General features: G+C 39.3%; 1 protein-coding gene across 5 annotated transcripts in view; it reads right to left on the bottom strand.

Annotated features, from left to right (window-relative positions):
• Positions 1-598: 598 nt before the first annotated feature.
• PHACTR2 (phosphatase and actin regulator 2) overlaps positions 599-15,387 on the bottom strand; it is a 131,213-nt gene continuing 116,424 nt past the window's right edge. For 4 of the 5 annotated variants that reach the window (XM_063390226.1, XM_063390227.1, XM_063390231.1 and 1 more), the window contains 4 exons: positions 9,330-9,391; positions 8,196-8,333; positions 5,812-5,888; positions 599-2,158 (listed from right to left, as the gene is read on the bottom strand). In XM_063390226.1, coding sequence (XP_063246296.1) covers positions 2,143-2,158; positions 5,812-5,888; positions 8,196-8,333; positions 9,330-9,391 — 293 coding nt within the window. In that variant the 3' untranslated portion in view covers positions 599-2,142. The other variant, XM_063390229.1, reaches the window with a different exon arrangement.

The raw sequence follows: 15,387 nt of genomic DNA on the forward strand, positions 1-15,387 counted from the left end.
AATTGCTGACTAATCTTAGCTCTAATTCCCTGCTAATTCCTGTATGATTTAGTGCCAAAGAATACATTTTCACTGCTTCCTTGATGTCGAAGTGTGTTTCTGTATTTATAAAATGATGGGCTTTCCAGAAGCTTATTTTCTGCAAATGGAATCCTAATGGCTCTTATTGATTCCATTAAAAAAGGAAGGTGCTGCTTTCTTTTCTTCGCTACAAGCATGTAGATGGCTTTTTAAATTCAGTTATTGATATTTTGTGGTTTATACATCAGTAGATTTTTACCAAAGTGTAATGGATCCTAACAGTCATTTAAGTCTTACCTTTTTTAAAAAAGCTTTGCCAATATCTCTAAAAATCATAGAGTGATGGAGAGTGACAGCTGCTGGAAAGCACTCTCCTGTTACTAGAAGCGCTCTTCATTAAAATAATCCACCTCATTTATGCAAAGCTGGTCTTGTTGTAAATAGCTCTAAAGACGGATATCTAATTTTAGCCACCAAAGTGCCTTCCTGCCTTTAGGCTGACATCTCTAACAACAACTTTCAATTTTATAAACTAAACACATTGCACAAGAATCTATCACAGGTTCTGAGGTAAAAATCACATCTACACAGACATTTTATTGCCAGAAAAAGAAATACTTACACTTCATAATTAAAAACTGAACAGGACACATAAAAGACAAAAATAAATTGTAATATGTACACACATTAGAAAGGATAAATAGCAAATATATTGTAATACTGCATTAAATGTATGCATATGTGAATTCCAGACCACCCTCCCCAATGCTGTATACACTAATTCAAAGGATAAATAAGTGCTAATATAAGACAAAGAATTTCTTAGTGTAAACAATGCCACAGGCTTTTTAATAAGCCTCTGGGCCAACTTAGAAAAACCATGTACTGCCTTTCACACTCCATACCACTTAATTTTAATAGTATTGCATTCACATGTACAATTTCAAGATGGTATAAAAAATTATGAATCTAAGAAGCATTCTTCACACTCAACAAAAACAGACTGGAGACACTCCAAGGATTTTTCTTTCACTTTTAAAGGACCACTAGCTAAAGACATACTGATTCATCTGGGAGTTCTTCCTCAAAGCACTGCAAGAGTCCTTAAATGTTAAAAGTTACATTAGTAATCACTGCTCGGGCCTATTGATGAAGACTTCTGTGCCTAATTTCAATTCTGACTTTGGATTCACACTAGCATGATATCAAAGTTGTCACCACTGCCTGCCGTGGATGACAAAGATAATGATCCCTCTGGTTTGAATGGCAAGCGACAGACAGCAGGGTGTATTTCTAAACACAAAGCATTTCATTGCATTCATAGTGTCCTTCAAATCTATGTTTATGTATTTCTGAGGATCCAGAGTATGTCAACATTAAAAAACCAAAAAATATATTACTTGTTCTGTATGAATGTTCCATGTGTTTTCCTGAAGCATGCGCACTGGGAATTAAAAAAAGATAGTTGAGTTACACTAGGACTAATTTCTGGCAACTGTATTTACTGGCACCAAAGAAAATGATAGTTCTTCCTAAAGTACTGATGTCATGAGGACTTAGGCTTGCTATCTTTTTAAGACAGGCTGCAGCCATTAAAAAAACCTACATGCACAGTTACTTACACTCCCAGTTTTTTTCAAAAAATAATTCTTCCCACTGGCCAAGTGCATTGTTGAGCAGTCCCATCCATTCCACTTTTCTCTGTGGACTGACAAAGTCTCTTTTCTCCCAGCTCTCAGTTCTTTTGTCACCCCCCTCCCTGTTTGTTACCCTCAGTCCCAACCCCATGAAGCCCCATGAGATCCTGGCAGCAGGCTCTCCAGCGATTGTCTTCAGCACTTCCTGACTTGTGGAGCTCTGACAAAGGAGTCCACTGGCTTGTCCGTGTGGGCTGTCCACAGAACTGTGGTCTGTCTGGACATGGACAAACGCTTCCTGTGTGTTCTCCTCCTGGACTAATCATTTGTCCATTGACAAAGATGAGGGCCACTTTCTTCATTAGCCTCAGGGTAAGCTGTAGCACACACTCATAATCAAGTTCCAGTGCAATTTCAGGTCTTCAGGACACAATGATTTCCCCAAAGAAAATTGTTACTTGAATTATGGGATGTGATCAAACAGTTATGGACGATGAAACCTGAAAAGATAAATTAAAAAACTTAGAATTATGAATTAGAATTAGATATTATTATAATAAATTAATAAATTAGAATAATGTCATTTCAACTGACAATGACACCGATCCTCATCCTGCTTTCATAGCTGTTTCCTTCTGTGGGCCAATTATTCCTGATTTTCCTGATCTGTGTAGGTTTAGAGTCAGACCTGTTGTTTCCCACTGTCCATCTCTCTCTACTTAGAAAACCAGAGATTTGGTGTGGCTCAAGCACCGGTGTGTTGCTGTCTGTCCATACATCAACCTGCCATAGTTTTGTTGGGTCAGCCAGTGCTTTCTTCAGGTACTGCCCGGGCATGGTTGGGGTCAGCACAGGACAGCAGGCAGGCTGGTAGGGGGGGCCATCACCCTCTTCTGAGGTGAGAGGAAGAGGTTAACTGCAGGGATTCAAGCTGTGCCAAGCCTGCTGACCTCAGGGCCAGAGAACAGTCTCCAGTCTGTTTTGTTTGCCAATACAGATTTAGCCACAACTGCATGCATTATTTGGAGATGCTGTCAGTAAATGTTATCAGAAAAGCTTTGCTAAACCAAAAAATTTAAATTTCTGGGGTTTTAATCCTGGTGCAAAATGAGGTTAATAAAAATTTTGTATTTTCTTTTAAGTAAGCAACAAATATTTTATGGCACTTCAGATGCTTTCTTCTTATTAACAGCAGTGAACTGAGGTACGTGAAGGCCCAAATATACCTCACTTTTTTTAGGCTTTTAGGTAGGGCATGTGCATCACTCCAGATTGCCTGTATGATGGCTAGAGAAGTGGGTTGCTCCAAAAGGTGTCACCAACCCTTTCTATAATAAGTTAGGAACCTACAGCAACTGAAATTCTAAATCATGTTAAATGTAATGAATCCAAGCAAAAGGGTAAGGAGGGCACCAGTATCAGGTTCTCAATCTATCACCAGACATAAATCTCTGTTTAAATGGCTTTAAAAATTTATCTGTCCATGAAGTAGTAATAGATGCAGCAGCTTGAAAAAGGTATAGATAATGATGCATCTACACAATAGATTTACCTAGGTTTTTGTTTGACACATTTTCTCTTAACAGTTCCACACATCGTCCCTGTCAGTTAATTCAATTCAATACAAGGATGCATTTCTCAAATGAAGGGGGTGTGCACAAAGCCTGACATTCACAACTTATGCAGCTCATCTGCTAAATGAGGATACAGAGGATATTGCTAAAAAGTCACAGGAGTTTTGTGTTTTTTGTAGAAAAACAATATACTGGACTATATATAGCATTTTCATTAGAAACACTTCATGAACACCTGCTAATATGCTCCTCCCGAACTTGTATTGATTTCTCTATTTTTAGAAACTAAATTTCTTGGATTTTGTTATTAAATAACAAAGAATCAGTCTAAATGACTAGAAATATAAAACCAGTCAATTGACAGTCATTGCAGTAAATGATGAACAGTGAAACCCATTGTTCTTTCTTTTTCAAGTTTATTATAAAATTTTAACATTTCAAATATATGGTAAGTACTGATTATAACATTAAATCATCTGTATTTAATCTGCAATAATATAGGAAACCATACACTATAAACTATTTTTGTTTAGTAAGCAGCTTCCTTGTTGTCTCAGTCTATCACAGAACAGCCTTTGCTAAACAGGTGCCAATGCAAGTGCCTTTTGGTCCGCATTATCTCAGCGATCTTGTTGAAAATAAGTAAAGTAGGAGAAATGAATTCTTTGGCTAGAGACTTCTGGTTATGGTTTCCTTAAATCACTTTTGTTGTATCAATCCAATATTACATAGTGGAAAGTACGTAATTTTAATGAGACATCCCAGAGAAAATGGGATCTCTTGTTATTTTCAAAATTGCAAATGACTTAAAACATCTGCATGTTATTCTGCTCTTAATTAGGTTTTTCTGGTGTTACTCTTCTGACTTCTGTGTAGTAACTCCACAACATGATCAGTGAAACAAAAGAGCATGGATAAGGAATAGAAAAAAACTGATTTCCCTCAGGCTGAAATTCTTGCAGGACCTATAGAATCATTGCCTATATTTATCACAATTTGGCTGTGCCTGTTTTTTACTCTATTTTCAAAGGCCCTCCTTGAAAAAAATAATTAACTTTCTTACTGGTTTGTCATTCCACTAGATCCCTGGTTGAGCTTTCAAGAATCCACTTGTAATCGGTCTCAACTGTTCTCAAAGCTCATGAAAAACATATCCAATTCTTTTTGTATGAATCATGCCTGTCTGTACTTAGGCTTCAATATTGCAATGCAGCTCAAGAAACACAACAGTGTAAGTAGGGGGTTGGTTTCTGTACTTGCTATATTTGTTCCCTCCCTTGGGATGCTTTTATTTTTTAAAGTAGCATTTTTATACATTCTGAAAAGGATATACTACCTGCTACGAAAAGAAAAAACGACATCAGAAGCCAAATGAAAAGCTACATCTCCATGTTTGAAAAGAACATTTTCTAATGGTCAGAATGCAACACTCAATTAAAACCCTGCATCCCAGTTCATCTTCTGGGTTAGGTCTGCTATCTGTGAAACTGATTTGAATTTTTTAAAATTAATTTGCTTATGTTGTATCTACACAGAAGTGACTTAAATGTATTATTTTTAAAAACTCTGTGTTTTGATGAGAAAGAAATCACTGAAGTTGTGAAATCAAGCACTGAAGTAGCAGATACATGAAACATCCATCACCCATTATGAATTTTCCTTGTGATGCATTCTTTAGGTGATTCACACTCACTAGCTCAGATCCTGAAGCAGTAGCAAGAAACAGAAGGGACCTAGTCTTAGACAATTGTTTTTATTTGACTTAATTTTCTGCAGAAGCAAAGACGTTAATACTATGTACACAATGTTGGCCAACCCTAACATCAAGTTTTGATTGCTGGTGGCAATTTGCAGCCTTTATAACTTCCAAGAAAAATGAACACATGCCATGGATATTACACACAGTGTCTCTCTCTCCCTAGGAATAATTCTGCCAAATTTGAAAGCCTGCTAAAAAAATGTGGACACTTCCGGCCTCCTTAAAATAATAATGCTTCAGAAAACATCTTGGTGTTATCCAAAACAGGGAACAAAACAAATCCACATTAATGCATTAGAAGTGGCAAAAATGGAAACTATCTTCCCTTGTTCCCTTGTTCCCAGAAACTGCTGTCAGGAGCCTAAGTGACCCTTAGAAAGCTTGCCATGACACTGGTGAGCTTTTCTGAAGTTCAAAACATAACCTGGTTTTCACTTAGGAGATGTATCTACACAAATGTATACTTTAATGAGCAAGGGAGCACTGCCAGAGAAGGAAATCCCTGTTATTTTGTGTGCTTGAGGATTACTAACTTCAACTATAAGAACTGACAGGTTCTTTCAAAGGATTATTTTTTAGATTCCCCAAACAATATTTTTCTACACAGTGACCCGTCCATTGCAGTTACCTACATTGCTGTATCAGCTAGAGATGGCATCAGCAATACAGGGTATTCCCACAGCATCAGTCATGGGATTCAAGGGGACTCATGATAGGAATCCACACAAATTGTGATACAGCTGCAGAGAAGTTGCAGAAAAGCAGAGGGTTGCTGTCGTACTAATTTGTCACAATTACACAAGAAGAGGGATTCACCCACCTGGTAAATTGCCGGCTTTCCTCATGTACTTCCATTTCTGTGCTTTTAAATTCATTCAGTTCTTTCCGTATTGCTGCCTAATAAACAATAATGATATATGCAAGCATAAGAAATATGAATTTTCAGGAAAATAAATAGTCTGAAGGAAACATGGCCCTACTCTTGCAGGTGCCTTACAGTTCCCTTTTTCCATTCTCCCTTAGTGTAATCCACAGCTCTCTCACATTTCTGATCATCAACATGAATGACTTTTCAACTACAGGTGTTCAAAGCACTCATCCACTACAAAGAAACGCAAAGCATCAAGCACCAAAAGTAAACCAAGAAACACCAAATCAACTGCAATGAGTGAACAAAGCCCACGCTGAACCGAGAACTTTTACTGACAAAAATGGGCAAGGGGTTGGATTACCCTGACAATCACTTGCTGAGTAGGCAGACAAGAGGGGATTCTATCTCCAGGCACAGCCCTGAGGAGCTGGTGAATCACTCTGCCTGCACTGGCATTGTGCACACAGCAGGGCCCTTGTATCTCCCCTCTGGAGACAGAACTTCAGGAATGCAAGATGAACAGCATCTTTTTTTTTTTTTTTTTTTTTTTTTGAGTGGAATTAGTGACCTGGTTTGATTAGTTTTATGTAAAATGGCATGAATTATTTGGACATTTCAGGCTTGGGTTTTCAGTTGGCAGATACTGAAGAACAGCAGAAATTCAGTACAGTTCGTAAATGCCTTGCTGCTTATGTTAAGAGATTGATAAGCAATTTACTTCATCAAGTAATAAATACAATTTCTGAAATATTCTAATATATACTACAAGGGATTTTATTTCTATGCTACACAACTTCCTACCTTCACTGTTAAAGGAAATGACAGTTTATTCTTACTCATTCTTTTCTTTCACCACTTTAAATAAAGACAGTATCATTCCATTAATCCCTAAAGAAATGTCATATGGTGTGCATGCCTTTCAGCGCAGAACAGACAAGCAGCATGATAAAACTATAGCATCAACAGGCTGCAATCTTATAAATGAGAAATTTTGTTTTAAGCAGGGGTGGTCTTGTTTAGCCACAACAACATGATTACATGAGGCTGCTAGTAAAGAGTGACTCCTGAGCACCAAATCAGCAAGAAAGACAGCAGAGCTCCAGCTCTGTAATATAGTTGCAACACAATTTTCTGCACCCACTGGAATTAGAAGAATGATTTCTTTGGGAAGAAAAAGGACAAGGGAGTTTCCAGGCAACCCCAAGTCTGCCTTTCTGCTAAGACCAACAAACTTGGGGCTCACAGAATCAGTCTTGGGCACCTGTTAATTACAAAATGAATTGAGACTAAAACCTGCTACCCTGAAGTGGGTAGGAATCCACTGTTTTTCCTAGTGCAGTTTACCCTGGCTGGACCTCTGTCAAAGTGGAGGTGCTGGGTCCTCTAACCTCCCACAGACTATGGGGGGACTAGACAGTGGTCAGCATCTCCCATAACCAACATCTACAAGCACTTCTGACTACATTTTTAACTACTTCACTTTGACCTGATATGAGTGTTAGATGAGCTGGCAATTTTTAAATATTAATATTAAAATACAAGCTGAAATAAAATCAGTGCTTCACTACCCGTAGCTAAAAGAGAGTGGGTTCTTGCACATACCACTTTTCATGTCAAACACGTCTCACAGGAGTTGCATAAAGTCCACAGGTCTTGGTTCAGACCCAGTGCTTTAAGAGCACTTTTGGCTACCTGAATCTTACAGCTCTCCTTTCATTGAGTAGTATAGGAGGGAAATAGAAGAGTACTTTGTGGTAATCTTTGACCGCTATTTTTTTTAAATGAGAATCACAGGATCATTTGTCTCATCCTCTGAAGTCAGGCAGCAGAGCTATATTAACTGTAGGATGTTAGGGGCAAACTTCCCAAGAAGGTGTGCTGCAGGCACGTGGTCAGTTCCTGCACTCATGGTTATGGCCAAGAACCTTGAGGAGGATGGAGCAGCTTGTACCATTTTTCACTCAACTGAGTGGCAAAAGCAACTCTTGGTAGCAGTGACGCAGAATTCTGCCTGCAAACCCCTGCCTGAATTCCCACAGGTCAGGGCCACCTTTGGTAAACATTTATCTGTCTTAGCAAGGATTTAAAAATTCAAAAAAAAAATTAGAAATTCTGCCCTAAACTGTCATAATGGAGGTAAAATATGCTCTTAATAGGCACCTGAGTGGGTTTTGTTAGCTGCCAGCAGCAGATGCACAGTAGTACCATGACAATCTTGCTATCACCAGCAGATGTCATTTGTGATGCTGGCATCAAGAGAATGTAAACCAGAGGAAAGCTCCTCAAAAGTGACAGATGAAAGCATTTTCTTAAATTCTACATTTGTCCCTTGCCTTGTCTGCAGGAGTTAACCTGGCCCAAGGCTTGTCAGCACGACGGTCGTAATCCGGAGATTCCGTGACCTCCACGTACTCATTAAATCGAAGGATTCTTCTCGCTTGAAGTTCAGCCACTGTAGGCCTCAGACTGAGCTGTAGAGCGGGAGGCAGAAAATAGTATGCTTAATAAGATGAAATAAAATAAAAGGGGAGGGTATGATGTAATCTCAAGAGAACTTTAATGGTATTTCTAAATAGGGTCACTTTCAGGTGTCTAAAAAAAGGCACCATCCTGGGAGTGCTGCGCAGGAATGGGGAGGCAGCCTAACCTGATTTCTTCAATTATAAAAATAGTCTTTTGTCGGGCAGGTCACAGAGAATCATGACAGTTATCCCTGGAATATTAATTGTGACTTTGCAACTATCACTACCCCACTAGGCCATTTGAATTAACAGTTATATTGTGTTTAAACTGCAATACCAAAAATACGTGAGATTTGGAAGTACCCACCTAAACAAAAAACCCTGGTTTTGACCAACTAGGGGTCACTATGATGGCTAATTGTTTCAGTCACCTTTAACAATACTCACTTTCGTTAACTAATGATGATCATATTAAAGGAACTGTATTTTTGCAGAGATGGGCGGACCAGGGATACTTTGAAAACTCCTCCCATCTTCTCCCAGAACAGATCTGTAACTGCGTCATTTCCAGGGACAATGAGCATGATCCCATCTGCAGAAGCTAAGACCACTGATGTGGTTAGAAGAGCACTGGAGGGATTTTGTAGGGATCACATTGTTCTGCTGCTCTTTTCACTGCTCTAGGGAAGAGTGGATCTACAGGTGTGGCTGCTCTTGATTGTAAGTGACGGGGTGGCCATGCTACAGAGGAAATGTGTCACTTATGTCCCCTGCTTAGAAACACCAATATGGCCTGACTTGGTATGCTGCTCCAGGTGTGGGGAACTGGACAGTGTGAGGCGTCCCCCAACATGGACTTGGCTTGTACTGCTTTTTAAGCAGATTTCTAATCTGGGAAAATGACTGATGGACACTTGCAGCAATGTCTATACACTGATTTTTAGATTCTTATGAAACATAATTCTATGTATAAAAATACACAATACAAAAAAAGCACATCATCACCTTTCTACTGAGTCTACGTTTTATTTCTCTTTTGGCTTCCTGTTCCTCTTCTTCATTCTTCTCTGTTTTCAGAAGAGATAAAAAGGAGTGAATATTTAAGTATTATAACTGCACATACTGTATTTCTCTTGGTTGAAAGCTTCAGAACTCCAAGTCCTTGCTCATGTTTCCTCATATTTCTGGATGATGCCGCATGTGTTGTCTGCTTTTTGGCTTTTGTATGCTCTCATTCTTTTCCCTATCCGCATTTCCCCTGATTCTGTAGACATCTCAAGCCAACTGTGGGTCACGAGCACAGCAAAGAGAAGGTGCCTGTCATTTCCTTTCTGTGTACCAGCAAGCAAGTACCCTGAAAGAGCTGCCTGATGTTTCAGTTACTTATTCTAACATTACAATCCCTGCTGCTTTTACTTCCAACATTGATTTTAGAATAAGAGTCTAATTTATAAATGCCAAGTGAAAAGTTTGCTTTGAGAATTTGAATTACCCAAGTTTCTTCTACTGCTACAGGACATGTAGCATCATTGACATTTGTTTCACTGTAATTTGTTACAAAATTGGTTTTATTATTTTTTTTTTGTGGTTTTATAATGGGTGCATATGATCCAACACTCAAGCCCTCTTGCCCTCTTGGTTAAGGGCCACTGGCTGGACCAAATGAACCAGTACAGCAGAAAATGATGTCCATTTTTAGAATGTAATTGAGCATGTGAATGAAACAATTTCCTTTTAACAAATTTCTGTTCTAACCAAACTTGATTTCTTGACTGCCAGTGAAAAGCACACTTAGAAAGACATGTTCATGTGGGATCAGCATGTTTTTAAATTGATGTTTGAAGGACAGTATTTGCCCTTTCAGTCCAACTCTGATGGTTATATGCAAGGTTCTATGGCTGAAATATCCCACCTAGAAAAATACATAAAATTCTGATCCTCTTTTATTAATGATTGGGGATTACAGACTGTGTAACAGTCCAACGCTATCTATAAATTTAATGAAATTCATTTGTTCTGGATACAGCCAACTTATATAGACGAAAAGGGAGTTTTAAATCCTGGTATAGTTGTATTTGCCCTGTTTTCTACAGCCAGCCTGCTGTGTTAGTAGAGGTGACCTGCCCACAGAAGAATTTCTGTATAATGACTTTTACACTAGAGAAAACTACAACAGGACATCTCATAGTACTTGCAAGTATCCTTTGCTTACCCAAATGCTTTCATGTAAGAAGAATGTCAGGGAAAGGAGGAGAGGACAAATTATAAAAATGAAAAAGTAAGAAAGGAAAAAGTAGGAAAAAGTTGAGAAGACTCCAACACCAACATCAGGTTTCCAAGAGCAAGGTGCAGTCACACAGACTTGCTGCCAGGTTTAGGTTGGGTCTCAGGTTGATGGTGATGTTACTGAGATATTGACATATGGATGTAATTTGTGGTTTATTAATTGCTTTTCTCTTAATAGAAAAAGAAATGGATAGCCTGTTTCCATAGAGGAACTGTAAATGGACTCAAACTGAAGAATAACAGGAGAGTTATAGACTAATTTACATTTTAATTTTTTAATGTATCCATCAATAAATAAGTTGGGTATATTTAAGGACTTATAATTTTCAAGGATAATTCATAATAGCCTCACCTAAAAAAATGAAAAGGTCTCTAGCTGTTTTAGGACAGATAAATCATCTGTAGGCTTTTGTTTAAACATCCTGTCTTTGCAATCAATACTCACAGTAGCTGAGGTAATTAAACACAAACTATGACTTTTAAGTTCCATTCACTTGGGAGTCATCTGACATAAAAAAATTTTGTCCCCTCATGAATGGGATTGCTTAAGTCCTACCTCGGACAATCTCCAGTAGCAGACATAGCAGGAAAGAAAGCAACTGAATGTACACATCACTGTACTGCCCTTTTCTTACTTTAGTTTGTAAAATATGCTGTGCATTACTCATATCTTGCCAATTCTTTGCTATCTAAACCACAGTGTCTCCTAAGAAGCAGCAGTAAGATGCTTCATGTAAGAAACAGGGGCTCATTCTGCTTAATGCATACCTTAAGGAAGAGCTACCGACACCATGGCCACCTGAAATACTACTTCTCTGTATTCTGGGGGAGGATAAAATACCTTAAAAAACTTTCTCTAGACATCTAGGAAGGTTGAAGGTTAGGTGCCTATCCCAAGCTGTGAAGTTACGTCCCTGTGGAGAGCAGATGGCTGCATACCAGGATGGCTGGACAAGGGAAAACCCCCCAAAAAGGACAAGCACCTTAGTGACTGGGCAGAGGGTCTGGGCACCCCTTGGAGCAGGCCATCTTCTGGAGAACAATACCAACAGGAGGCACCGGGACCTTCCTTAAATCCTGGGCAAAGCAGGAGGGGATCAAACCCATGGGGAACAGACAGTCTTCTGCATGAGAGGTCGGGGACAGGATGTGTTTTATAATTCAAGGTGGTTTACTTCTAGGAATAAAACTCAAGACCTAAAGGAAATGGACTGAAATCTTGTGGCTGCTACTGAATCTGCTGTGTGGCACATGGGCCCCTGTCTCTGGCACTGACTTGTACCTAAAGAACCAATTTCCCACCTCCAGCCTGCTGGGCAGTCTTGCTTTAAGCCTGGCGCTACAGAAACACTGCCTGGATACAAATTCCTACAAACAGTAAAAACTACAGTCTGTTTTTGGTCTTTTAAGGTAAAATTTTTGAAAGTTGCTGTGGGGAGTTAAGATATGTGGTGCTAAAAATAATGGGCCTAGTGCTCCTGGTTCCTGTAGGTGCTGTGGAAAATTCCAGCCAGAGGGCCAAGATTTGGCTGCAGGTATGAACTGACTCACTTGGCCAAACAGGAACACATTAATGCACAGGAACACACTTACGACTGCTTTCCACCTTAAAAGCAGATCTAATCTGTGTGATGCGGAGAGAGAAAATACAAACACAGAATTCTCAGCTGCAAGTCCCCTCCTCAGATGTCCTGCTGCTGCCCTACTGGCAAAGACCTAGCGAGCACCCTTTGCTTGCAGAAGTCTCTGGTTAGATCCCAGCAAAACTATGGCTCTCCTCCTTCCCTGCCTGCAATTCCTAGGAAGGAAAACTGGGATTTGGCTCCTAATTGAAACAATTTTTTTAGCATCAGTTATTGTGGCCATCAAGTTAAAGAATCCACCAGTCAAAGTCAAACAAGCAGCTTCCCTGTCATCTATACATTATTGCTCCTGCAACTTTTACCACATTAAATCTGGTCATCTTCTGTTGTGTGGGACATTTCTTTTGTAGCAGAAGGGGAAAAGAGAAGAGACAAATAGTCCTGCCTGAGGACTGCTTCATTCTTGACCAAAAAGTACTCCTGGAGCATAAAACCGAACTTTCCATTGTGTCCCTATGGGATTAGCTATGTTTAGACTTCTCTGCGGGCTTGCTAAGGAAAGAGAAAGAAAAGACAAACAAAGCATTTGCTTCATGCAGTGCTCTGAAATGCACAAAGCGGTTTCTCTTTCCTGGTTTTACAGGCAAAGATAACCATTAATATTCTTTAACAAGCTAAACCCCAAGAGCTAAACCCCACTTTCTACAAAGCCATTACTGGCAGGCATGCAGGTGCACTGTACAAGAAGTTCACTGTCCCTTACAAATACAAGGAAAAAATACAGTTATCTTAATCTGAAATCCTTGGAAGACTAGAAGGTTTTTTTGTCATAATGCAATACTATAAATACTGCTGATTCAAAGCCAGAACACAAGAAGCTTGCCTTTATGAAAAACACAGGGCTTTATGTATTCCTTCAAGTGGGCTCTTGAGTTATCATAACTTTGTTTTAGTGTGGGAAGTCTCAGAAATCTGGATAGTTTTATCCAAACAGTTTTTATCCAAATCCGCCTGCAATGTCTTGTGATTGTACTTGAATACGGGATTTTCAGTAACTGGTTTATCTGGAAATATTATCAAAACAAAGCTTCTTGTAAAACAGACTTCCTCAGTAACTGGAAATACAAAAAAAGAGAATAAAAATAGGGATGTTTTTTCTGAATCCCTTAAAAGATTTGAGCTGAACTTTATCCTGAAGTTTGGACCTTTACCACTTAATGTAACCTCAAAGCCTGATAAATATTACTCAAAACAATACATCCCCCTAGCTGCAGTTTACATACACACAATAATATAACTCCTTCTCCCCATCCACTGCTTAAAAAATATGAGGAAGGAAACTTTACAAAAGAAATCCCAACTCACTCACAAAAGTTGACTACACCAACAAAGGCATTTAAGACGTGTAAACATTTTCAAATGATCCACAGGAAGGAACTGCAATAATTCTGACGTAAAATACAAGTGCCTTATGACTTAGACAGAACGTGCACCCTGAAAGGACTCTGAGCCAGACCATCATTACAAACCCTGTCTTGCCTTTGGTTTGCTTTGGTTTTTATAGATCACTTTCAACTTGAAATATTTTATATCTCAGTGCTGAGCAAAAAGCGGTTCCTCCATGTGCTTGCCAGGGTCTCTGTGATTTTTTGTGATTTACAATTCTGCTTCCCAGCCTTTATTTTTCGCTCTCCCTGGCCTCTTTAAGACACCCCCCAGCAGCAGCAGGGGAGGATGGCAGGAGGCACTGAGTGCAAAGCCTGGTATGCTGCCAAAAGCTTAAAGTAAACAAGCTGAAACAGGAAAGGAAATCTATTAACTGCTTTCCAGTCTTGAGCTACTTATTGCAAAACCAGTGAATGGAATAAACACTGACAAAAAGGATATGAAATACATCACAGGTTCGCTGCTGGCTTGGCTGCCTCGAGATAAGCGAGAAAGGGCAATAAGAGAGCCCAGCTGGTGCTCCCAGCTCAGTGGCCATGTCCTGGCCCATCGATGATGTTTTGGATTTACCTTTCTCACACAGTCCAGCATAAGTGGTTTGTCATATATAAAAAAAGTTCTTATTTCCAATTTTATCTTTATTTATCTATGAAATTTACAGATGTGGAAATTACAGTTTTAGAAACTTTATTAACATTATGTGCCGGACAGGAGTCCCCTGATCCCTCTCCTGTGCAAGCATGAACTGTAGCTTCCCTTTTCAGTAAGACAGCACTATTTCACAATTGAGAGCTCAGACAATAGCAGTAAGATTTTATCAGCATTTTACTATCAGAATGGTTTGCCTGAAAGCCAGTAATTGCCCTCTCCCTGATTTGCTAGCCTAAGCAAGTGACAGAGTCATCAGTCCATGGATGCTGTCAGGTAAACATCCCATTTTCTTTTCTTCCCTTCCCATTAGCATGCTACACATCAGGGCTGACGCCAGGGTTACACAGATGACCTCCAACTTTACTGAACAATTGCTGGAAATAACAGCATTATACCAACTCTTTGATCAGGTGTGAGAAGTTCTCATGCCTTAAAGAGTTTTTTTTATTTGCTGTTTCTCTGATTTTTGATTTATTGCTATAAACTGACTTTTCTTCATTTATTTCTTCTACTTAACCATCAAGTACTGGCTACCTCTGCAAGGTGAACACAGGACTAGGTGGAGCTGGGCATAACCACTGTTGCACTGTGTTTAGGTAACATTATTATTATGTAAAGATTCGTAAAGGAAGACAAAACCGTGCTTGTTCTGAAGAGTTTGCCAGCCAAAGAACAGAAGCAACATCAGTAAATGGCAGAATAGGTATAAAGGGTAAACAATGGCAGAATAGGTATAAAGGGTATGCAATGTACTTCCTCTGCCCTTGACTATTTGAATTACAGACTTCTTTTTCAGCAGGAATATGAGGAAGGATTCAATGGGAAGATATTCAGTGAGAATCTCATGCAGAAGACATTTATGTCAGAAGTGAATATGAAGGCGAGGATGCTGAAGTAGTTGGCATATACCTATTGACTTCCTGCTGAACACTTTGCCTTTCCTCTTTCTACTCCTCCTTCCAACCTCTGCCCTTACGTCCAACCCTCACCTCCAACTGGTACAACTTTCTCCTCATAAAAATCAGGTGGAAGGTTAATCAGCCTAGAACTGGTATTCCTAAAGGGTATCCAAGTCATTCCTGGTCCTTGGGATCAGC

The sequence above is a fragment of the Prinia subflava genome, chromosome 2, assembly GCF_021018805.1.
Source record: "Prinia subflava isolate CZ2003 ecotype Zambia chromosome 2, Cam_Psub_1.2, whole genome shotgun sequence".
NCBI lineage: Eukaryota > Metazoa > Chordata > Aves > Passeriformes > Cisticolidae > Prinia > Prinia subflava.